This window comes from Nothoprocta perdicaria, unplaced genomic scaffold, assembly GCF_003342845.1.
Source record: "Nothoprocta perdicaria isolate Ctin4 unplaced genomic scaffold, notPer1 scaffold_36, whole genome shotgun sequence".
NCBI lineage: Eukaryota > Metazoa > Chordata > Aves > Tinamiformes > Tinamidae > Nothoprocta > Nothoprocta perdicaria.
In genome coordinates this window covers 4,163,072-4,189,717 of record NW_020455599.1, presented here as the reverse complement: position 1 = coordinate 4,189,717, position 26,646 = coordinate 4,163,072, and the positions used below count along the sequence as shown (strand labels likewise).

At 43.0% G+C, this 26,646-nt stretch overlaps 1 protein-coding gene across 1 annotated transcript in view; it reads right to left on the bottom strand.

Annotated features, from left to right (window-relative positions):
• ARID1B (AT-rich interaction domain 1B) overlaps positions 1-26,646 on the bottom strand; it is a 312,324-nt gene that overhangs the window by 225,562 nt on the left and 60,116 nt on the right. Inside the window, 1 exon segment of the mRNA XM_026044358.1 lies at positions 11,793-11,933. Coding sequence (XP_025900143.1) covers positions 11,793-11,933 — 141 coding nt within the window.

The following is a 26,646-nucleotide window of genomic DNA, read 5'->3' as shown; positions in this document are numbered from 1 at the left end:
ATTTACAGAAGGAAGTGTCCAGTGCAAGCAGAAATTCACTGAACTGCAGAAAACACCATTTCAAAGAGGAGAAGCAAACTATTTCTTTAATCTTCGAGGTTGAGGAGTCCTCACCACCACCACCGCAACCACAATTTTTCAAAAGAAAGCATTTGCACCCGGGTTGCTATAGGGAGGGGTGGAAGGAGGAAGGCAGAAAATGGGTAGTGGGTAGTGAGGAAAACTCCTGAGCTCTTTGGAGCCAGACCCACCGCCTGCTCTCTGAGACCCCAGTGAAGAAACAGTGACAGCCACTAGAAGGTGGTGAGGGACTGCTAGGTAATAAAGCAGCAATAACCCCCCCTTTTCCTGTGCACATGACAAAAGATGATCTTTGTCAGTGCTGTCGGCAGACAAAACCCCGAAAAAAAACCCAAAGCGGCAAGAAAAACTAAAACCATACAGAAGATTGGAGTGAGAGGCTGGAAATGGAGCGAGAGGCCGCGCTCTCCCGTAGCTTGATTTAGCGAGGGATGGCTCTCAAAGAGCAGCGCTTGTTCTCCCGTCTCCCACAACAAAAACACCTAGTGGTTTTGTCAACATGTAAACGTGTTTAGGAAGTGGTATCTTATTCACCCTGACTCGATGTTTCTTTTTCTTTTTTTGTGTGTGTGTGTGTGTGTGTGTTTATATCTGATTGAAACAAGTAAGAAAAAGCTTTCTAAGATTTCAGGCACACATTCAGAAACATATATTAAATTCTGTTATGATAGGATATAAATACAGTAAAAGGAAAATACTGGAAAGGATAATGAATCTATATAAAATACAGAGACCTATACTTAGATAATAGTGTCTTAACAACAAAACAGTAATTCAATAAAGAAAGAAACTAAATGTTCACTGAATATCTTCAATTATTAAAGAAATAGAGGCAGCAAACAGTACAGCAACAATACAGCAGTAAATTTTATTAACTACTTTTCGGAAGATATTAACTAACTCTTACATTCCCCATGCCTAGGGGATAGATATACAATGTTAATTTAAAGGCTGTAAAAGAATATCGTTGTATTGCAACTAGCCATAAGGTATAATTTAAAGGGCCACTAAAATTTGGAATATATACAGTATGTGTAAAATTTAAAGAAAAAGGTCAATTTATTAGTACTTTTCAATTTTCATCACTTAATTCATACCTCTGTTAGCATTTCATTTCTAATGGGATTTATTTTTATCTCGTAACATTTCTGTAGAAAACTTGTCTATGAAAAGCCATCAGATTAACGAAACATTAAATAAACACCTATATTATGAGCAGGTATCTTTTTGAAAACTCATCTAACTTATTGCTGATTTTCAAATGTACAGATAAAAATATTTCCGGGATATTAATTTTGTTCTCAGAATTAAAATAAAATCAAGCTAATAACAGCAGCGGTAACAAGAGCAACAATTGTTATGATTACTAATCTCCTAAAACAAAACAGTTTGAATTAAGCCCGCATTCCAATAGTTTTACTATCAACTCAATTAATAGACTCCTGTGCCAGTATCTAAATGCCAAGCAATTAACGGCATCAAACTATAAACTGCCTTCTCTTTGCTCATGTAGGGGTATCTTATAAAGCAAATGCAATTCTATCACTTCAGTGATTTAATGCAGGCTTTGTGAGGGTAATATTCCCAAGAAGCTCCAGAATAAAGAACTGTTTTAATTAACCTCTGCAATTTAAATACTGGGAGAAATCAGAATTTAAAAACTTGAAATAAGAATATCACTGTAACAAGAAGAACAATAATACTACTTTGTGGATCAGAGCCAAACTACTGATGAGAACTTTGTTTTCTTTTGAGAAATAAATACACACATTTCAATTATCACTGTATTTTTAAACTCATAAACAAGACATTTTTTCCCTCAGCTTAACATATTAAATCCATAACAGATTCTACATAGGTTTTGTAGTTGAGATAAAGAAGTTTTCGTTTCAGGATACTTATTGATGAATATTGAAGTTATTAGACTGTAAAAATGATCAAATACAACACTGCCATCTCTGCACTAAAATACTCTGCAAAAAGGTTTCTGTTAAAGAAGCAGGGGGTTGCTGGCACGCCAACACCTGCACACTTTGGCATAAGGGAAAGAACAGCAGGTAGACCTCCCTTCTTCTCCCAGATTATCTTTTCTCTCTGAAAGTTTGGCAAAATGCTCACAATACAGAAGCTGAAATTCTCAGCATCGCTTATATGGTATTATACACTAACTTCATTTTAGTACATAAAAAGCTCCTAGTCATGCGTAGGGCATGTACACTTTGCTCATCTCACACACATATACTCATGCACAATCTTCGTTTCTGAACCTTAACCGGGGAACTTCAAACGGAAGGTGCCACAGGATTGCTAGGAAGCAAATGCAGATTATTTTCATCCAACAGTGTTTTAGAAACTTATAAAACAGAGAAAGAAGTATTTTTTGTTACATTTTATAAACAGCAGTATCACTTTGTAATATGAAATACTTCGCCCTTCCCAATAATGTCACTTATCACACACAAGTTACTACAGTGACAGATACATATGGAGGAAAATGATGCACACCAACATTAAAGGTTTTGAATGCAATGGATGGGAGTCATTTTTCATTCGGCTCAATCACGTCTCTAAATGCTCTCCTTAAAACACTGTCATGGCCAAGGAAGATGTCTGGAAGTCTAAAAGCAGTCTCTTGATTTTGGTCATCGTGCCTTCAGCAAACAGAAGCCTGCGCTGCCCCAGTGCCAGCAACGCTGCTTCGTGGTGTGCCCTCAATTTTGTGCTTGTGCTCAGCTCTGAGTTTACAGGAAATAATCCTTGTTTTCTGCCTGGACCTATTCGTTCCAGTTACTTGATTGTGGAAGACAGCACTCCAAGGCTGACAAGCAAGCGCCTATTACGATCTCAAATACAGATATAAATCACTGCAGGGGGAAGAAAAAATAAGGAAGGTTTGACATTTACTGGGATGATAGAAACAAGGCTGAACAAACAGAAGTATCCCCTAAACGGACAATAATCAGCTATTCCCATCACTGGGAGAAGACGCAGCACAACAGGAGCTGCCGATCCACTGAGCTCCGGAGCTGACTCGGCAGCCTGACCTGGGGAGGGAAACAGCCACGTGTGCTGCTCCCGCAGCCGCCCCTCACACCAAGAGCTCAAAAACACACAACTAAGAGCTTAAAGGAAAGCAGAAACCTGATCAACTCCAATCCATAAACCTGCACGTGTTGAAACCAATTTGTCCTTCCTGAAAACATTATCCTTAAGAAAAGCAAAGTATAGATGAACTATTATTATGCACAAGTATGTTTCCTAATATTTCAAGTGTTTCTCTTATTTTTGAATCACTTCAGCTCTTAGCGAGGTAAGGAAACAACTTTTAGAGATAGAGGCCACCAGTGGCTTTTCCAGGAGCCAAGATTAAAGGCAGGGTGAGTGTGTCTGGAAGTCAGCTGCTGAAAGCCTGTCCCCCTTGCTCCTGCACCCGATCTGCTACCTAAGCTCTGCTACAGATGCAAGAAGCCAAGGTTGGTATCGGTCTGATAACAATCTGAAGCAGGTCGACAACACAAGATTCAGCATCCCAAAATATCCATTTTTATACAAAGTTATACTGCTAGTTTCCTTCATCTCTCACTTCATTGCCCACAGAAAGGAGGCTGGAAAAGGTGGCAAAAATGTGTACACCTGCATGAGGATTTTCATCCAGCCACTTCCTTGTCTGACACTTGCCTGCTCGCTATGTACAAACAGGCTGGATATGCCAAAATATAAAATAAAAATAATTTTAAAAAATGATCTATAGATACACAGCAGGAGCAAAAGGATTTTTTGCTAAAGCTCCGAATTTTGGGTTAACAGTTTGAAGGAACCGTTTCTCCCTTGTGCCTCTTTACCTCGGAAAGAAGATGATTACTCCTGTGCTAAAAATAAGCCCAGTTTCTCAAGACACTGGGATATGACATTGGGCACCAGGCACCTGTGTAGCTGAGACAAAGAAATCCATGAAGGATTTATGGCTCATAACAAGCAGGGGTGTCAATCACTCTTGATGATGAAAGGCAACAATTTATTCTAAATATTAATTTTGATTACGAGTTCTCCTGTAACATTAACAGCCAACTTTCACAAAGGATGCTTTCCTATATTCCTGACAGGAAAATCTCTGATTAACATACTGACTTGTCCTGTCCTCATTTTTCCAGTGGTTCGTAATACAACAAATATTAAGCACAACCATTCATCCAGGGGTGAGGGCTGCAAAAACAGGAGTGAAAAGGACAAGAAGCAACTTTCATTGTAACTTTAAGCTGTGGCCTCCTTTGTGGTACTTGCAAGGCCGCATGTGTTCTGAGGGAGTTTTACTTAAAATGTGCACAGTCTGAGACTGGACTACAGAAGAGTTGACGGCTAATTCTAGGCTTCTATGATTTGGGAGATCAAGGATTTTGTGGAAAAGATTTGTGGTGAGGCACAAAACTCAAAGCTGGACTTGCGACCATGATCAGCGTAACTCTATAATGAATGTGAAACCCGCATAACACCCAGCCTGACATTTTTGGTCCATTTAAACATGCTCAGGGAACTTTAGCAGCTCACCTACCACAAACCAAAACTTCATCATCGGGGTACCAAAATCACTTTAGTAGTTCAATGTCGTTTTGCCACAACACAAGTTGTGCTGGTTTCGCGTCACACAGCTGGGACGTGGAAACAGATGCACTAGTTTCCCATTTTGCTCGCACACCGGAGGACTGCCTCGAGTCAGCTAGCAGCCCCTCCGGCCCAGGCCCCGCTCAAACCCAGCCGAGGAGCATCCGCCTGATAACCCAGGGCCTGTGACAGAGGTTCAGGCCTGACCAGCAGCTCAGAAATAAACCCAGAATTTACGGCCTTCATTGAACCCAACACAGAAACCAATCGAGCAGCCCTTGTCACGAGGGCAAAGTAAGCACTTTTATTAAAAGCGGCGGGCACCTGGTGAAGACCTGTTCAACATGGGGTCCCCTCTGGAGCAGCCCCACGTGGGTGCCCTCCTGCCAGCTCCTGCCTTCCTGCGTGGGGACTCGGCCGTGCTTGGCAGAGCCGTAACCGGGAGCCCCCGAGCCCGGCGCCGCGCGCGGAATGAAAGCGCGGCCTTCGGCTCTGGGCTGCAGCTCGGAGAAGGCACCTCGCCCACATCAGGAGGTGTTATCTACACGAGAGGGAAAAACAAGGTTTTGGCCAGCTTCAAGAACATTTGAGGAAAGCCCGACAGCGAGGAGGTTTTGTTTGTTTGCTTGTTTATAAAACAGCTCCTTCTTCTAAATAAAAGCAGACTGAACACTGAGCCTGAATTACCTGACTATTCCTTTAAGGCATTTACAGAAATCACAGTAACCACAAGCATATGGTTTGAAAACACACGGGCACAGTCTCTTTGTGTTCAGTGTTAGCCAGAAAGCCCAGTGCCCCACAACAGCACGCACAAGTGCCCCACTCTGAGGATCTAACACCTTTTTTGCCTCCCTTTTGATCCAAAATTGCGTGTGAGAAAACAAATCGACACATTCCTGCTCTACTCGGAAATCTCACAAGCAAAGAGCTTCCAGGAGAGCTTCAAACAAAAGACAACTTCAGGATAACACTAACAGGTGCAGAATAAAATCACTGGTTTTGTTTAAATAAGAGTGAGACCGTAATTATTTTGCAGATCCATTTGAACTGCCAAAAAAGCGGTAAGAGTCCCAACTCATAAAAATAGCACATTAAACCTCAAAGGCACGATCCTCTCCTGATACATATGAACACATGCGACATAAAACAAGAAAATACATAAACACGGCTGTTTAAAAGCCAGTTGGAAAGCGTGAGAATCCAAAACATATATCAGACTATCTTAACAAAATAATGTTTAATGATGACAGTTTAAGCTTGCAATTACATGACATTCTTGAGCAAAATATCACTTCTACTTATGGCAAAAGATTTAAAACTGCAAAAACAACTGAAGCATTTATTCATTTATATGCCATTTCAAGATGAAAAACCCTGCCAAGGGCAATTCTGCAGTAGTGTAGCACATCTTTCTCTTACTCTCTTTTTTTTCTCTTCCTTTTAAAAAGCAGTAAAGGTTAAAAAAAATTGTAAACCAGGATATATCTACATCTACTGGCACTAGCTAATAATCAGTGAATCTGCTACCACAACAAACTTGCTTAAAGCAAAACTCTTCTTTCAGTCGTTTCTATACTGCAAGCTCCCGCTCTTAAGAGGGGATGACTAACTCCGTTGTAAGCGACATAGCTCTGTAATAAACTAAGCCAGTATTACTATCAAATCACCTCTTAACAAACTCCCTCTCCCCCCAACATCACGCACTCAATTTAACAAAGTCCTGAACAACTCGCACAGCGACTCAAACACTGAAATAAACTCCCCTCTCCCTCTGCCCCTCTCTGCTGATGAGAAGAATAGGAAGTCACAGGTCAGTGGGACGGTGCCCCAGATTACTTCATCTGTTTATTTTTACTGACAAGGCTGCATATTGAAGCGAGGTTAAGGAGCAGGGGTTTCACACTTCCATTGCACACGAGAAATGAAGAATCCTCCCCGATCCACAGCACAGCATTGAGTGCTACAGCTGGATACGGAAGCGCTCTCGCTTCTTTCTGACACAGCGAAACCAAAACACTCTCTGCATGAAATTTCGTTTCACTTTTCCTCTCAAAATCAAATATCTGATCACCACACTACAGGATTTTACATCAAAGGAAACTGATGGCAAGAAAAAGTCCATCATCCATCCAGAATAAATACCACTTCAGGCTTGATAATCTCCAAGGTAAATACATACACGCAAACCTACAAAGGCAGTAAGGAAAGGAAGATACATTAGGAAAAGCAAACAAATTACAGGGAAGTGCCTTTTTCTCCCCATTTGACATCGTTCTTCTCTGTCGTGAAATAAAAGCAGTTCAATTACAAGGAATGCAACCACGGAGAAGGTTTATCCACCCTAAAGCAGGGCACGAAACCTCCCCACCTCGGAGCTGCTGCCCCACTACAGGCCGGCTCACCTGCCAGGGCAGCGGGCGCTGCCCAGCACAGAAACGCCAACGGAATTGCACGGGACGTGCTCCTATTTACACTGGGGAAGCTCCTAAAAATATTTAAGACTGCTTTTCAACAAAACATCCCCCCACCTTAAAAATATTTTTTCAGGCTTTTTACTATAAAGTTAAAAAAAAGGCAAATATGATTTTTTTTCCACATAAGAACAAGAACAATCTTGATTTTCTCCTACTGCAGTACCTTTAATAGCAGATACAGCTTCCATCTCTCCCTAACCGTAAAATGGAATAAAAATAATTTTTGCTTACGTGTTATTAATTGGGAGACTTTGTACCACCCAAACCTCAATAATCTTTCACTGCAATCATCATAATTTCTACTTATTTCATTTCTATAAATGCATTCAATATGAGCTTGAATTTTAAAGTAGAAGTAGTTCTTCAGCGTTGCAGACAACCTGACATGCTAAATAAATAGAGCCAAAGACAGGGGAGAGAAAAAAACAGAGACTTGCTGCTCTCCGGGCACCGTTCAGGAAGCCCATGCAGTAAGGCCGGCTCTGCCTTGCCTGTTTCTGGCAGCAGTGCAGCCTACCCTCAAACTTCATGAAGAAATACAGAATTAGGAAGACTCCTCTGATCCCAACATGGACATGTTGGAGTCAGCTGCTTACAGCCAACGTGGAGGTGGAATCTCGGCACAGAACTTCCATGCAAAAATAAACACCCTCTTAGGTGGCTTCAAAACTGCTTCCCTAGCCCAGAAGGCAGGTGACCACAGGCAACACTGGAGAAATAAAGGGCCATCCCCTGTAAAAGCTACGACCATTTGGCCTCCGTTTGAGCGTTAGCATCATGACTCGAGTAAACATTCGGTGCCTCTGGAAACTCATCAAACGCTCAATTGCCCATGGGAATAATAGAATAACACGAATATCCTGCCCAGCTGAATGTCTTCCATGTTAATAGCGCTCTGAAATCGGACTATTTGTGGCTCTTTAGACTGCTGCTTTGTCACTCTGTGCAGCACTGTCCTTTTTATTTGCGCCTCTTTACTGATCCAGCTTCATCTGCTGCCACTCTTAGTATTTGGACTGCAAACTCTTTGGGGCAAAGATTGCCTCCCTGTTATGTATCCACAGAGCAACCATAACAATAACGTCCTGTTCCATGACCGGGGGAACACTAGTTCAGTATCATTATTATTTAGAGATATTTTCTCCTGGATTAATCATGCATTATTACATTACTACAATATCCTGGAAAAAAATATTTCTAGTCTTCCATAATTTTGGATATCCAGCATGCAGAAAAAGGGTCTTCCAAGGCCATTTTCTCCACCTGAGGCCAAATCCTTGGGGGAGATTAAAAAAAAAAGGGGGGCAAAAAATCCATACAATTCCAAAAAAAAAAAAAAAAAAAACCACCATGGTGAATGAAGAGCACAGAAAACACAGGTGAAATTCAACTGCAGATTGAGAAGAGCAGCAAGACTAAGGACAACTGAGAGATCCAGTGGTTGGATAGGGGCTTTTCCCTAGCCTCACGCTTCCTCACAGACAGAATTATCTAAATAGGAAATACTGATATTTTAAGAGAATGGTGGAGGAAAAGGAAAGATAGACTAACTAGTGCAACAGGTATAATATGATTTTATAATTTAAAACTATAGTTTGAATATTTCATCATAGAATCATGAAATCGTGCAATTTTGAAGGGAACTTCAAAAGAGAAGTCTAGTCAAACCTCATGATCAAAGCAAATCTACTAAGAAAAGGTTACTTGTGCACCTTGTCCAGTCAAATCTCGAGCATTTCCAAGGATGGATATTAAATAGCTTCTCTGGATCCATCTTCCAGTTTTTAAAAATTGCCACGGTAATTTTTTTCTTTTATGGAATTAGAATTTCTCATGTCCCAACTTCTATCCATTGCCTTCTGAGAAGTGTTCAGCTCTGCTTTCTCCAGCCCTTTACATGAGCCAGAAGTAAAAAATAAGCAGTAAGATCTCTCCGAGTTTTCTCTTCTTAAGGCTCCACAATATATGAAATCCAGGTAACTCAGTCCTTTAAGCTCTTTAAATTTTATGAATATCTCCTATTTCTCTTGCTAGAGTTTTAATCAACCATAGCTTTTAAAAGATTTTTCCAAAGATAAGGAGTGAAGACTGAAAACCTTTATCTCGGATGCAGAAATTGCCATACGCTCTCAAATTAGGGTTAGTTTTCACATCCCACACGGACCATTCACCATTTCACAGTAACTCTACCTTGGGTCACCGACACAGAAAGAACACCACTGCTGAGGTTTCAAAAGAATAGACTTTAATTTCTTTTGATTCAGGAATTGGGTCTTTAAATTATCAGTTCCCAAACTGCTAATTTGAGGGAACAAGAACAGAGCAGGGAAGTTTTGCAGAGCAACATTGCAGAGGAGGTGTTCAGCCTAATAAGCCTTCCTGAGAAACGCTTATGGAACCAGCCATGGAACTAGTCTGGAGAAAGGGAGAAGAAAATGAGCGAGTCTCAAGGTAAGAAGGAATCCTGCTGTTTTAAAGTAACTGCAGTTGTATTTGATCATCTGTATAAAACATTCACCTCTACATAGAAAAATCCTGCATAATTCAGACCCTGGGATCAGAGTTCAAAATTTAATAAAGGTTGGTCACTACAGAAAAACAGAATAATCAACCAACTGTTCACAAGCCATGAATGATTTCCAGAGCAATTCCCACACCACAGCATATGTACACGAGGAGTTGATGTATAGCACTAATTTGCAAATTCTGGCAAAAATGCCTGCTGAATTTGAGGCCACAATTTGAGGCCATCCAGAATACCTGGATCTAGACATTCTTCCAATTGACCCTGAAATCCTCAGTGAAGCTGCTTGACAACAGAGAGGCTAATGTTTTCTCCTACCTGTGAAATCTTCTTGATTTTCTCTTTGTCTCAGTTCTAGACAATCTGTAACATACGGGAGGCTTTCCTCTCATTTTGGTTACAACTTCTTCTACGATAACCTTTACTTCACTGCACAAAGCTTCACTCTACTCACTCTGATGGCAAAAAATATGTAATTGGAACATACATTAAGAAATAAATCAGTATCTTGTTATTTCATATGTCCTTCTGCAGAGTCAGTATGTTTCATGTATTTTTTAAACTGAAATGCTCAATCCACTCGACTGACAATATGTAAAATGTCTCCAAGGCTGCAACAATTTAATTTTACAAACTGTGATATGTACATGTAGGAGGATCTGTGTTTCCTTAGAAATTAAGAGCCCTACTACTACTTCATTAGCCATATTATTAGGTCTTAAACTGATAAGATTTATATATATAAAATATGCACAATATTTACAAATAGTAAAGAGACTAGGCATTTAATGCCAAAGCAAAAAATAAGAAAAATAAACTGAAAGACAAAACTGTGATTTTTAAAGTCACAATTATATATAAGCCAAAAGCTGGAAAGGAGTGACATTTTCAAAAATACCACAGATACAATTAATTCCATTTCATAAACGACCTAGCATTTTAATGAAAAAAGTTAAGTCTCAGTGGAATTTTTAGAACGTAGATGAAGAAAAATTAACATGCAATTACACAGTCAAATTATCATAACTTTACTTTAAAATCAAAGGAGTGAAGCCTCCTGTATCACTGCTACTTACGGCATCTTTTGTTAGTTTATTTTAAACGCATTTTTATTTCAGGTTCAGATTTCTACATTGCCCCAGCATTATTCTAAAATGATAATCAACCAAGTCTGACAGAATTCCCCAGGAATCTGCAAAAAGGGATGATGCTTCCATTAACATCCAGTGTTGAGCAACTCCCTTTTCCTCCTAAATTTCCCAGGATGGCAAGTGTACTTTAGACTCATCCTTCCACTTCCAGATCATCCCCTTTGATTTGGGCAGCTGAGCCTGTGGACAGAACTTAACCAGCGCACAGAGGAGCAGCATGAACTATGGATATCCAAGATTTGTTCCCTATGTAACTTTGGGTTATTTCTCAGGCTCTTAGAAGTAGATTGAAATAAATAAATAAATAAAATCACTCAGTGACCAAGACATAAAACTCAAATCAAGAACTGCAACAAGTATTCAATCACACAGTTCAACTGACCGCATTTGCAAACTGAAAACATTCAAATTCATACATTTAACATCAAGTAAAAATATCTTTCAAGTGGTTCCCTTGTCGAAACAGTTCCAGAAGGTCTTGAACTTCTCTAATTGCCTCAAAAATGAAACAAAGTGAAAACCAAAAACCATGTCCATATTGGATGCAGCAGCTATTCATAGTATCTATCTTCTTGAATAACGCAATGAAAGGAAAACAGAGCCAAAAAAAAAAAAAAAGAAAAAAAGAAAATCTCTAACCTTCCCTGACATCTGATCAAGAAACTGCTTTTTTTTTTTTTTTTTTTTTTTTTTTTTTTTTTTTTGAAAAACATTATAGCTGTTGGGGTATATAAATCAGTTTTATTCAAATGAACTGAATGAAAAGCCTGAAAGCGTGTGCATGTGTATTTGTGTGTATATCCCCCAAGACATTTCCAAACCCATGTTGTCCGATCCCTTTTTAGCCGCGCTACCTTTCGGAGAGGTGAGGCGGGGTTGAGTTTTGTTTGTTCGTGCACGGGATGCTTTCCCCTTTGGCGCTCCAGGGCGAGCACGGGAGCGGCGGGAGCGGGAGCTTACCTGCTGCGCCTGGTACCTCTGCTGGGCCTGCGACAGATACTGCGCCTGCGGCGGCAGGTGCTGGGGCTGCTGGTTGTAGTAGGGCTGCTGGCCCTGCTGGCAGTAGCCGCTCACGCCCTGCTGGCCGTACTGGGGCGGGATCTGCGGGAAGAGCCAAGCAAAGCGAGAACATGAGTCACAACAGCGGGTAAGGCGAAGCCAAGGTGGGGGCTACAGCTGCGTGCTAACCTCAAGCCAAGGGAGGCCCTCAGCTGAGCAGAGCCTGACTCTGCTCTTCCACCCAGGAGCAAGTGCGAGTCCTTGGAGCCTCTTATGGAGCGTCAGCCTGAGCTATAGAGTTCCTCTTTTCAGGAAAAACATCTAAGCAAAATACTATGCTCTAAACATCACAATTCCATATATCCAACCTCAAAACACAGAAACAGTTATGTTAACTATGCAGTTATCCATAGGCAGCACACTTCTTAGGTAAATCTAGAGAAGAACTATTTAAGGCAGTCACCCAAAACTAAAACCACAGAAAAAAGACATAACTCTAAAATAGGCTTTGAAAGAGAAATGTACTATTTTTCTTGTGAAATCTCTTGCCAAGAAGCCCCAGATTTTTAACTCTATATCCACATGTGTTTAAACTTTCCACAAAAATAGTTGTGGTTGGGCAGTTTTTGATTTTTGTCAAGTTCAATCTTTCTCAGACTTCTCCCTGGCTAAGAGGCATCTTTTGGGAAAACAAACAAACAAAGAAACAAATAACGGATTCAAATAAACACTGCAACATAAAATAACCTCCTTCCAGTCCTACTAATGGGCAAATGAACACACATACCATACAATGACAAAAAGAATTGTAATGTTTTAAAAATTGGACATCCAACAAGCTTGCAATATTGCCCCTATTTCACGGGCTTGTGACTCTCCACCTCAACACTGGTATTTTATATTATTCCAGATGACAAGATAAAAGATAAGATTTTTCCCTTCTAGGATGGGTCTCTCACAAATGCCACGCTTGTCTGTCCTATGCAGAGGTCTTGGATATCTTAGCATATCTGAAAAGGAACTACACACCAATGCTTAGATATCTGAACTGTTCCCACTGAGTCTCTGACACACAGATAAATCTGTTTACTGAACATATAAACACATGCCCGTTCAGCCTAAGGTTAACTGATTACATTCATTCAGCAATATTTGCCAGGCAATAATAATAATATAAAGCCACATTTAAACACATGTTTAAAACCCCATGTCCAAGAACAATCTGTCGTTTTTACTATCACACCTTGATTTGTCCCTATTACTGATGCCAGAGGTTGGTAGCCGTCCTTCCCGCTAACTCCCAGAGGGAGCACCGCAGCGCCGGCTTTGCTTGCACCTCCTTTCCCTTCACGCTCACCTGAAAGGCAACGGGGGCTGTGACCAGATCCACCCCTTTTGAGATACCCCCTCCTCTGCTGACGCACGGATGAACTGCTTGTTGGAGTCACCACTGGGCAAAGAGACGGCAGGAGCGCGGGATCGGAGAGCCGAGCACAGCACCCACGCTGCTTCCCAGCACGGGCCACGCAGAAGCCCAGGTGAGACCACCTAGGGCCTGCTAACACTGGGAAGGCAAAGGAGGGAACTCCCACAGCAAAATACACGCCAGGGAAGCAAGGAGACACTGAGCTTTAATGTCTGGCTGGCAACGTGGTGCAAGAGCAACAAGTCAGATTCATTGGGAGCATTTCTGCAGCAAAGATATTTGTACAGGAGGGCTGGAGGTCACTCAAACACCAGAGTAGTGTACCTTGCTGGCATCTTCCAGAAACAAAACAAATAAACAAAACACTTCTTTGATTTTAACTGAAGAGAAGTGTTTAGAGGAAACACAGGGTTCAAGCACAACATTTTATTACGCATAAAGACATGGAGATTCCGGGTCATCACGTGAAGACTGCGAGAAAAAGAAAGAATGAAAGCAGGAAAAGTGACTTCAGATCAAGCAGGTGACAAGCAGCAAACCCAACAGCACACTGGCTTCCACGCGAAGGCTGGGAGCACTAGAAAAGCCAACCTCAAACAAAAGCACGGACGCAATTGTCACAGGGCCAATTTGGTAAAACAATCAGTGGAAAACTATTTAGTATCACCCCAGGACACACGGGGAAGGCGACCAGTGGTGAAGCCACACTATGCACCAGGGCTCATTCAGAAACAGGTCAAAGCAAATCCCGGGCTCAACAAGTGTCAGAGGCCTGGAGAGTTGGCAGCCACGTGGATTACAAGCAGGAGCAGCAAGTGCCAGGACCATTGCACAGGGCCAGGCCAGGGCAGCACCGGCAGCACCACGCCGAGTGAGAGCCGCTCTGCCGGGGTGCAGGACGGTGCTGGGGTTTCAGGAGGCCGCGGGCAAGCTGGGCCAACGGGATACGATACAGGGACCAGGCGACAGCCAAAGGCTGCTTCCCGGAGCTGCTGCTCCCTGGAGCTGCTGCTCTGGGCACCTGCAGAAGGAGCCCTGCAGCTTGCCTTAGTGCCTAGCAGCACGAGCAAGGCCCTCTCTGTCCTACGGCTGCAGAGCCGGTACCTGTCTGTGGTACCAGTGGCCGTAACGCACTTCAGTAGAGCACTGGTTGCACAGGAGCAATGAAAACTAAGGGGAATGCCGCACTTAGGCTTAACTTCTAAACATGTAACTACATACATTGGGGAAATCTTGTTAAAATAATTTATAATAGACAGCTAGAGAAGGAAGATGTGACTGGCAGCAAAGCTGCTTAAACAACCGTACGCCAAGCAGAGAACTGATGTTCACCACCTATACAGAAAGACCAAAGGACATGAGCATGGCTCACAGAAGGTTACTAAAAGCTAAAAGGCATTCTTCAGAAAAACAAAATCAAGTCAAAATAAAACAGGAAAGATTGTAAACTCTAGCACTTTAAATGTAATAAATGAAGTAAGACAGGCCAGAATGAGTTGGACTAACAGCTACGAAGGGGAATCAAATGAGTAATAAATCATTCTTCAAACACACGAGGAGCAGGAGGTCTGCCAGAGAGTCTGAAATGCCAAGTGATGATCATGGTATAAAAGGAGATTCAGAGAAAACAGGGCCATCAAAGAGAAGCTTAATGACTTTTTTGCACTGCTGTGAACTCTGGAAAAATCTTGGGTATGTTCCCATGCTGGAATCCTTTGAGAGGAACTTGAAGAGTGTGTCTGAAACGGATGGGGCTACGGAGCAAACTGACAGGTAATGCTCAAGTTCCTACAGTATCACACACAGGTCTAAACAAACTCCAGAAAGAAACAGCTTAATTAGTCCTGGTATGTAATGTGCAACTCTTTGGTACCTGGAGAATGACTCTTAAAAAAAGATGAGATCTGATTAATTCAAGGCTGTAAAAGACTGATGACTGTTCTGTTAAATCAGTACAAGCCAGATCAAGATCACAGCTAGGAAACATCAACATTGCTTTTGTGAACTTAGTAGATTTGTCTGAGGAGTCAAACACAAAGGTCCTGAGAGCTGCTGCAAGAATGATCAAAGGCACAGAACAATTTCCACGTGAAGAGGGTAATTACCCAGAACTCTTCAAGTCTAGAAAAGAGACCGTGAAGTGAGAGAACAATGGAAAGCTACAAAACCATAATGCCCAAGCCAACAATCAGGAGGCAAATGAAGCTGGTTGAAGAAAATTTCAAAGCACAAGGGAGGCCATGGAGGTAGCAGACATCTGAGACTCTCTGCCAAGGGATGTTCTCAATGCTGAAAGTTTACACAGGCTCACATGAAGATTGGACAATTTCACAGAAGCTGGATCCTCTGAGGGGTTTCAAGTATGTAAAGATGCATCTGGCTCAGGAAGTCCTCGAGGTGAAAACAGTTGGAGGCTTCAAGAGATTTTTGGGGAAACCTTCATATCTCTGCTTTGCTCTTGCTCCTAGCCACTCAACTGAAGTCTTCTACAAACTACATAATGATCTTATTTAACCCAATGTAGCCATTCCTATGTTCTAATCACCTCTTTACAGTATGCATTTATCTCCCAAGATAAACAGGATGAAAATACAACCTGCAAGTTGTCTCCATTTCTTAATTGCTACATTTTTTTTAATTGTTATCCCTAGAAATCTACTTCTACAGACTACTATTAAAATAATTTAACAAATTCTTTTGGTGACCTTATATAGTAGCTATTTAATTAGAATTTTCCTCCGTACTCTCCCAGCCAAGGCTACTTATATTCTCCATATTCTTTAGTGCAGAGATCCACACCCGCTGCTCTAGTAAAACACTCAGTATAATTTCTGTTGCTATTTAAATAATAAACAACATGCAAATTAATCCTCCTGCTTTACAGATGGGGATCACAAGATGCCACTTATGGACAAATGTTTATTAAACCGTATATAAAAAAAATTAAAATCTTCCTGGAACAATACAAATTGGAAGCCAATTACTTAGTAGTTCTTGAAGTGAGCAACTCAAGCATCATTTCTCTCTGCAAGGCAACGTCCCTCTGCCTTTCACACTCAGAGCATGTTCTCTGCAGCCCACGCAACGCAGGAGAGCAGGATCCGGAGAGTGTTCGTACACCTGTGGTAACGCTGTAGCTCCTTGGACAGGACGGACTGAATGGATCTGAGCTTGAATTCGTTTCCAGGTTGAGTACAGAGCTGTCGTAATTACTTTGCCTCTTATCTGACTCGCACAGTGCAAACAGCATTATTTTGAGAGAAGTATGACTGACCATCAGTGATTAAGCCACGCCGGCTTCTAAGAAAGAAAGGATGAGAATAAAAGAGGAATGAAATTGGCAGCTAGAATGAAGAGGTGGGAGAAAACCAATTAAGCCTGTAACTTGGCCCATTATCTTTAATTCTTGCTTGAACAAGGGGTCTTGTAGCAGACATTCTTTGTCCAGGTAATACCTCAATAGTGATGGAAGTTTTAAGCAATTTTTGCATGCATAATCCATAACTGATGCCAAAGAAGGATCATTAGACAGCATTACAGCTATTATAACAATTTTAAAAATTAAAATGTAACAGAGCTAGTGTGTTAGCACAGGTACACACTAACAACACCAGCAATATGCTGTTAGTGCGTTTTGAGGCCATCGGAACAGCCAGACCCGGTCAGTAACGGAAGAGCCTCCACACGTTCCGCTCGCACAAGGAAGTTGCTGCCGAGGCACCGGGGATCCGTCCGGCCGCCCCGGGGACCGCAACGCGCTGCTGCTGCTGCCGCGCGGAAGGGAAGCGCCCTGGCCACACCGGCTGCCGCGTCACCCTCCCGCCTGCCCGGCGGCTCCCTCGGAGGAAGCAGCTAAGACCCTGATTTAAGTCACTGGGAGGCAACAGCAGAGCCCAGGAGTCCTAAACCGCGGTGTCCTGATAGACCAGCCCTAAAGTGACAGAAGGCAAGTGCAAAGTGGGCAGGGGTGCCCTTTGTATGGCGGGTGTTCAGCCCCACTTCTGGAAAGGAGAAGAGCCCATTTCCCACAGGCTGGGCGGGAAGAGGTGCTACCCGGCCCGATCCAACGGCTGGAACCGAGCTCCATGCTGAGAAATAAGGACTGGTTTCAAAAAGGCAGCCGTCACGAGAATTCCACTTCCCTAGCGACTACAACACTGTATGGAAATTCCACTTTCCTAGAGACTACAGTACTGTATGACATGGAATTTGAATCATAAAATGGACAGTGATTGAGATTCTCAGAAAACAAACAAAAAGTACTCCGTTCCAGGTCTTCAGAGAGGATGCTCTTGCAGTCAAAAACATGTCATATCCAAATTTAATTCTAACCAAGTCTACAGTGGCCACTCCAGCGATAGCTATAAATAAGGTTGCCAGATTTGGCATTAAGTCTTCAAATAAAACCCATGTAATTTTCTGGAACATACACTCTTTTAGTGTCAAATTTTGAAGGACAGATTTCAGTTAAAAGAAACATTTTCCCCCAAAAAACATTTTTCCCCCCCATAGTTTTGAATACAAAGTTGTAATGGAAACTGAATCCTTTTCCTTTAATTTTGTTACTTAAACAAGTGCACATTTAGAATTTTCAGTTAACGTAAGTACAGCTCTTCACTGGTAAGTTGAGCTGGGTTGCAAACACATGCTCGCTCACAGCTTAGGAAACCCTTGGGCACACGCTCGGGGGCAGCGCGGATTCTGCCTCCACCAGGGCCCCGCAGCCTCCCTTCTCCCAGCTTGTGCCCACAGGGTCTTACGAAGGCAGTGAAACCGCCTCATGATGTGACCAAAAAAATTCCACAAAGGAACTAAGTGAAAAGCTCTGTGTTAATGCCAAGGCTATTAATCAGAAATACCGATATTAATGTGCTTTCTTCATATATTCTCTTATTTCTCATCACTTAGCTTTGTGACCAACGTATTGCCAAGCGCCAACGTTAACCTGTGTTACTATCTTTCCTAGACTGCCTGACTTTATGCTCAAGTACGAACTTTAAATTTTATTAAGATCCTTCAAAACAGATAGGGCCTGATACCGACCCACCCTACGACCCGGAGCAATGAAACTGCACAAGGATGAAAAACATTTTTCCATGCCACAGCACAGATAATCCCGATTCCAGGCCTTGCAAGGTACAGATTTTGCAGAGTCATTAAGTGCGTGCCTATGTTGGAGACTGCAGTGCAGCACAGAGAGGTGCACAGCAGCTCAGCTCCTGCGAGCAGCCTACACCAACAGCCACGCGAGGCTGGGTTGCCTGCTCTGCGGCCGGCTCGATCAGGTCACGTGGAGATGCCCACTGCTGTGGGCAGCCTCCTTCACTGTGAAAGGCAGCTCCTGGATCCCCAAAACCCGCTGCAGGCTGCAATGCAGTCATGCTCCACACCACTGTAACGAGCAGGACAGAAAGAACAGGGTCTATACATGGCTCTATAGTCCCCTTTCCCCAGAAAGCGCACAGCAATGTGGTCACACTGGTTGCCACAGCAATACATATGGCATCAAATAAGGCCTGTTGTGAGGTGCTCCCTACATAATGCATAATGCTGTTCCTTAAATCAAAGAAACATGAGCTAACACATTATTAGTAGAGGCAATTTTCTTCTGTTTTAAAGAAGAGAAACCATAAAAACAGAATGCAAGAAACTAAGATTTTACAATTAAAACAACAACAACAACAACTGTCTCCAGTCAGGAAATATAAATGTTAAGGTTCCAAAAGTAACATTAACTGAGCCATGTTGCACATATATAGTACCTTCTATTTCTGATTTATGTTGTTCAAGGTATTTCATAAAACAGAGAAGATGTGAAATGTGGCTCAGTTAATATGGCTGCTAGAATCTTATCATTTATGTTTTCTGACTTCTTAGCTCGGCAACCTTCACATCTTATTAACATAGCTTTTTTGCATAGAGTATAGTATGGTATGGTGCTTATGTTTTATGTATTGACATATTCTTGATGTACTGAGATTTTGAATAAGTTTGCTATTCTTCATGATGAGAGCCAAATAAATAAAGACTACCACCACAAAACAGTCCATCATTTATAAGGAAAGGCAATATCTCTCCTTCCAAAAAAGAACACTTTGATTCCCTTGTCAGAAATTGATGAAAACTACCTCTGCTGTAAATGCTAAATCTATGCCAGTATCGCAACCACCTCCCACTTCCACCTTCCCCTTCCAGCAGCAAACAAAGAGGGAAAAAGAAAATGGGGCGAGAACATTTGCATGTTTTGGTTGAGCTAAAATTAATTTCAAGGGAGAAATAAACTGTTGTGTCTAAAAACAAGAGGAAGATTTTTCCCCTCATACAATAGCCTCATGTTGTTGATTTGTGTATTGCATTACAGTTCAGACTAACAAAACAAATAAATTAATTTTAGTCCACTCTGTCAGTTAAGCGGAGAGAATGTGCTCAACCCCAGGAAGAGGTTTCAATAAGGGCATCAATCCCCTCACACAGCATCATTAGGAGACTGAATATTTGCAATAAAAGTTTGAGAAGTGCATTTTGATATATTGTATTAATGTTAAGAAAAATCTTAATACACTCTTAAATGGTAATTCAGATAAGACATCCATTCTCATATCACATCTTCCTTTATTTTTTAAGTGACTAAATCAATTAGCAGTCACACAACCAGGTCACACAAGCAGGTGCTCCTGCTTGAGCAGGAAGGCTGGACTAGATGATCTCTAGAGGTTCTTCCAACCTTAACCATTCTGTGCAAATCTGCTTAGGTATTTGATCTCCACTTCACAAAGCTGCACGATGAACACACATCAGAGCTGCCACAATGACAGGCAGCCTCACCTGATCCCTATGATGGGCCTCAGGAAAGTGCATATGAGAAACCACCTTGTATAGCACTAAGAGCATAAAGCTCATCTATGAGGGGTCAGCCGTTATTCAAAGAAAATGGAAAAAATGTTAAATCTAATTTTGAACCCCACAACAATAAAAATAACTTGTCCCAGGGCACGTTATGTATATCTGTGACTGACTGTAACGAACAGACTGCCTCACAGCCTTTGGTCCCCAAATCCTGCTTTTACCATTGATCCTCCAGGAAAGAGAAGGTTTACGGTTTTGACCACTATTTCTTAAGATAATAATATGATTAAAAAGGACACGTACACCACAAACATTTGTCTTCAGACAAGAGTCTGGGGTGTCATTTAAACCTCGAAAGGCAAGGAACACAAACGAGAGATATGGGGCAAGTTTGAATAGCCGGCCGCCCAACTGCATGAGTAGCTCACCACTTGTGTACATCTATACACAGCCAGGCTCACAAACACTAAACTACTGCAGATTAAAAAAAGCCAGTCCATATAATGACTTTCATTCTGCGTTTCTCCTGGCGTACAAAAACCGGGAGAAATGAGACTACCCTTATTGAACTGCAGTATCAAGTAAAGGAATAATATACATGCACCCTGTTTCCCATTGCTCTCCTAATGTCTTGCATATCCTTGGGTTTGCCTCCTTCCTCCAGTACCATTCAGGGCAGGGGGAAGATGCTTCCCAATTCATTTGCACGCTCCTCCAAAGATAAGTCTTTGGAAGATTGCCCATCTAGGTTTGATGGATTTTTGAGCTAAATCATCTGAGACTCTCAGAGCTCTTCACTAATACTCTTAAAATCAGCAAGAGAAGAAGGTAAAACATTTTCCATGCAGAACAGAGCTGGGTGCTCCTCAGCAAGCCAGGCCCTTCCTCGCCCCCTTTCCAGACTGCTGCAGCAGCACCAGACCCACCACAGTGCTCTGGCCTGTGTTTCCCTTCTCCTTTCCTCCCTTTTCCACAGGACAGGGCCCACTGGCACCCCAGGGACCAGGGCTGGGAAGGAGGGCCCGGGCACTGCGGGGTTGGGCCGTGCGGGCAGGCGGACCAGCTCATGCTTTTGGCTCTTCCATCCTTCCTGGGCCACGGCTTCCCTGAGGATCAGGGCGAGCACAAAGGACTTGGCAAGGTGGAGCTGCTACAAACACCCCCAAGCTTTGCACCGAGCAGCTGACCGAGGAGCCACGGGGCGCATCCAAACCAGGGGCTGAGCAGAGACGCGGTCGGGGCTCGTCACCCGCCGGGTCCCGAGGGGGCTCCGCAATTTGTGACCCATCGAGTCATTCACACACTCCAAATTCTGCGAGTTTCTTCTACTACACCAAAACCCAAACCCCACCATTCATCTGGAGACTGAATATTCCCCATGGCCTCGACGTCCAAGGCGTACAGGGCCCCTGGATGAACCAAGCGGATAAAGGAATTGGATTATGTTCCGTCCACCGGCGCAGCGTACCGTTGTGCTGGGTGGCGACAGCCAGGCTGCCTGAGGGGCAGCTGCAGCCCCGCGGCGCTGCCTCGCGCCAATGAACGTCCCACGGGCGCACGCTGCGCAGCACTTACGTTTGCTGGAAAACAAATAAAAAATAACCCCCCCATCAAAAACCCTTCCTTTAGAGTTTAGCATCAGCAATAAGAAAAACAGGGAGACTTAAATCTTTCCTGCCCTTTTCTTTCCCCTTTTGTTCTGGGAGCAGATCAAAAAGAAGTCAGCCTCCTGAATAACAGTACTTACATAACGGTCCAAACGCCACTCCTAACGTAGCTGTGACTTCAAATGCTACTGCGGTAATTTTAAAAGAAAATTTTCAAACCCTTAGTTGTACCCACACAGTTTAGATATTTGAATTATTCCGTTTCTATTATTTAATTTGACCTATTGCTTAGCACTGCAAAACATCAAAAGAACGCTGACAGAAACATCAAAGACATCAATATCATAAATTTGCAGCTGAAACCATATAGCACATAATAATTCCTTAAATAATTACATTTTTTATTATACTCAAAATAAGATGATTATTGTAAATTATTCCTCATATCAGTTACCACAAGTCAGTCTTTGAAACATCAGCTAAATGTAAGTATCTGGATACAGACAATCCAATTTACGCGACAAAAAGCTCGAAAACTTGAGACAGAACAGAAAAACAAACAAGAAACGTTATAGTCATAACACTACTCATTAAAAATGACCTGTTTTGATTAATTAAAAAGAGTGAACTTAAAAAAAAGTTATGAAGGACCAACCAACAAGTTCATTTATTCTATGCCAGCCTATCAGTTTAAAAACAAAAGCCAAACCAAGAACCCTAATGTATTGCAGCTAAGCTTAACTCAAATATTGTGCTCCATCAGCCAAATCATTGTAATACCTGCTATTCTTTGACAGCACTCAAGCAAGTCCTATCCATCCATACATGTTCCTTCCTTTCTTGAAGGCTTAAAGGAAACACGCAAATAAAACTGCAACAGCGACAACCAAAATCCCACGCTGCAACCAAGTTGGGTCATTTCAGACTGTTCTCTGAACACCTATGTTGTTGAAGCACTCACAAAACGAATTCCGATCCTTACAGTAAGATGCTTCCTTCTTATTTAGGGCCAGACTGAAGTCACTTCTCTCTCTACACGGAATTAACCCACAAGTGCATAATTGTAGTTCTATGCTCAAGTGCCCCAATTACGCACTTTGAAACGCTTTAAAGGATCCATCAGGAACATTCAATACCTCCACACTGCAAAGTCTAGAAGAGCCCTTTGACAAAACAGCTGCATCTTCCAGGTGAAGACAAAGAAACCAATCAACTTGGTTCCAGCGTTCCGCTCCGGACACCCCATGGGCAGCAGGGGGGAGCCGCCCAGTGCGGTCGCGTCGTGCCGGCGGTCCAGGCAGGCAGCCGAGCGCTCCGCAAGGTGTCCCGGCTTCCCCGCGCGGCTAATGCCGGAGCGGGGGATGGCGGCTGTCTGCACAACACAGGCACGGGCCCAAGAGCCCCTCGCTGCGCTCCCACCTACCGCAGGCCCTTCCGCCCCCACACGCTCCCTGCGCGCTCTGCCCTCCGCGTCCTCACTGCGGCCTACAGAAAGGCCGCGTGATGGGGCTGCCAACTTCGGAGGGTTTGTTTTCCCTCCCCCTTTTCTTTTTAAGTTGTATAAATATATTCCTTTACTCACTAGTAAATGAGATAAATCTATGTAAACCCATGGGATTTTGCACTGAAAGGGATTACAAATGCTCACGTGATTTAGTACGTCTTTTTTCACACGCAGAGGATAGTGAAAAAATATACATACACATACAGTTTCTTGCATTGATATATATTATTAGAACAATTCTGTTGTTTTAAACAAATTCTAGAGCATGTGGAGTAGGACAGGAACACAACTATTTTACCTGAATCAAGATGTCAATAATTGAGAGGCAGGGAAATCAGAAATGGTCAAAATTGTAACCATAACAAAAAGCTAGAAACTTCACTTCTAAAAACAGACAGATAAAAAAACAACAACAAAACATCCCCACACAAAGATGATCCTCAGACTGCCTCAAGGATGGTTAATGAGTCCACATTATCAAGCACAGCTAACTTCTCTCAATAAAAGTATGAAAACACACCTGGTAGCACAGAATAAGAAAATAAAACGCTCTGTGCAAGTCGAAGAAGATTTAGCACCCGGTGTCAGGCGTTTGTGGCCATTTCCTATTGGCCACCCACAAGGTGATAGGGAGATGAGGAGCACCTAGCCTGGCACCGCCGGCCTTCGGGAGAGGTCCCGGCACCGGGCAGAGTGAGTGGAGTCCCGGGCACAGGGCAGAGCCAAGAGCAGTGGGGGCTGCAGACCCCCATGGGGCCTGCGGGGAAGCTGCCAGGCTCTTCCAAAGACCATCGGAGAGCCGGGTTCCCAGGAGGGAGCCATTTGCAGCTATCCCAAAGGAAATGCTGAGCGCAGACACATCTCCGAACTCCTGCCAAGCAGGCCCTGCCCCAGACCTGCCCACTGTGACCCTCGTCCCCGGCCCAGCGCCCTCCATCCTCCCAACAGCGGGAATGTGCCTTTGGGAAGGGGGGGCACACTGAGGGTGTCCACCTTTGGTGCCATGCCCTGCTACGCTGAAAGGGCAGAGGAGCAGAACTGCTTCCTCCTGGCTCCGTGCACGGAGACAGCACCACGCTCGGATGTGCCCAGAGGTGACCTAAGGAAGCGGCACCGCAGCCGGGCCAGCCTGGGCTGCTGCCAAACAGGACTCCCTGGTTCCGTTCTCCTCAGCTGTCAGCCCAAACCCACAGTTTCCACCCGCCCAAAACGCGCCCTGTGCGCAAAGGGCCAGCAGCACCGCGTCCTGCGCGGCTCTTGGTGACACTGGGCCAACCGAGCAACGTGTGCCAGCCTGGCTCCAACAGGGAAAGCTTCAGGGCAGCCCCTGCTCCTAGAACAACCACTGCACTACAGCACCATTTCACACACACACACGGAAAACCATTTATAATAATGTATTTGCAATAGATCTGGAGGCTCCACTCCCCAGGACAACACGGAAGCTAAGACATCTAAGACACAGGTACCAGGGTAGGGGTTGCAGCTCAAAACGAAGCTCCAAAAGGAGCTTCCAGGGAAGACGAGAGCACAAGCACCAGCTTTTGGGGTGTCCTGCTCAAACCCCCAATGCCCAACATCTGCCACAACCTCTTAAGTTACTGCAGCCCTCACCAAGGATGGTGCCCATGGGAAAAACAGCACAGATGGGTGTGTAACAGTTCTCTCTCCCCCTTCCCCACAGAAAGGAAGAACCAGGCAACGACAGTATTTCAGGAACAGTTCTGGATGAAAGGAGAGCTGCTCTGCAAAACCCAGGTGGAAGATGCCGGTTTGTTTTAGACTTTGAGTACTATTTGGTAAGGGATCACTTCTGTATTTTGGTTGGTATACCCAAGTTTCCATTTTGGTTTTGCAGTTCTTTCTCTGAGGACCTTACTGGATACAGTTTTGTGCAGAAATGAGCTTCTAATTTTAGATTTAAGCTTCTGATTTTATAGTTGCATAACTATGAAAAAATATTTCAAACAACTGGTCAATATTTCTCAAGAGTTGTATAAATCCCTCAGGGTGGAGGATTCACATTATCTCTTGAATAAGGGGCAGGTGACATTTCAATTTTAAAAGCAGGTGTTTTCACAATTTAGCTGGTTCTAAAATACATAAATCTGATTTTTGTGGGAGTGTAAAACTGGGGAGAAAAGCTTAGGAAGAAGCAGTGTCTGTTTTGGAGGGAGCCATTTACCCATCTGCCCTTCTGGCCAGAGGTTTAATAGATTTCTATTTCTGTAAGGGACATAAGGGGAGGGGGTGGCTCCGTCGGTTTGCTACAGAAGCCCAGCTGCCAAACTGGATGTGCCAAAGGGGAATTTTAGGGAATTTTAAAGAGATAACCTCTGCTGAGACTGCAATGTCAGCTTTATAACCTCATGACTGGAACGTGTGCAGTGAATGCTGGATGGAAAAAGCTGCGCCAGGGGAGAGAGAAGAAAGAAAAGGAGAAAACACGAACAGGGATCGTTACTGTGTGATGAGAAGGGGGCTGGAGCTCAAAACCACCGCTGGTTCACTCCAAAAAGGAGAGATCTATAGAGTAAGCTCACTTTGATGGGGGTATTTATTGATAACCTGGGCTCACTCCCATCCTCACAGACCTTGTACGGTCTGTGTGTTTTATGCTGATGCTGTTGTTTCATTTAACAGTCCCATTGCGGTGTATTTTAAATGACATGTGCAGCCAGACTGACCTGTTTTAAGCATTCAATACACAGGGAAAAGGGGAGGCAGAGAAGGGGGAGGAATGGGAGCATCAGATAGTATGGCAATTTTAAAAAAATACCCTACTCTAATCTCTGCTCTTTCCACATTCTAGCCCTTCAGCTTCAGCTCAGCTTCTTTCCTTATTTTTCAAACAAGCCTAATCTTCCCAGTTCCAAATTACCTAGAATCTTTCCAAAGCAGCAGTTTTACAGAGCATAATTAAAAAAGACTATCGCATGTGCTAGCATTTACTTACCAAGATAACAATATTTGGAAAAAAAATATATAGTAGTCCAAAAAAGCAGTAAAACATTTATGGTTCAAACTAAGATGGTTCGAGCCCATGAAAACACAGCAACCACAAATACCTAAGATCTATAAAACATTATTACAGAGGAGGAAAAGGGTCTTTAAAGTGTTACTGGCTGCGTGTGTGTGCGCGCGTGTGTGTGTGAAATTAAAAGATTTTCACCTCAATGAGATGCGAAAATTTCTATATTATTGTAAGGAAGGTTTCTGTTGGATAAGAGACTATTACAGAACACTTTGAATATCTACCTGTTTCTCCCTTTTCCTCGTATATACCAGGCTGCCTGCAAAATGTGTCTTTTACTACGTTTAAAATAGATGGGAAAAGTTGATGTCATCACATTTTACCTAGAAGGGAAGTTGTAATAAATACGCTCTTGCAGTGAAAGCAGGAATGCTTTACGATAAAATATAACAGCTCTT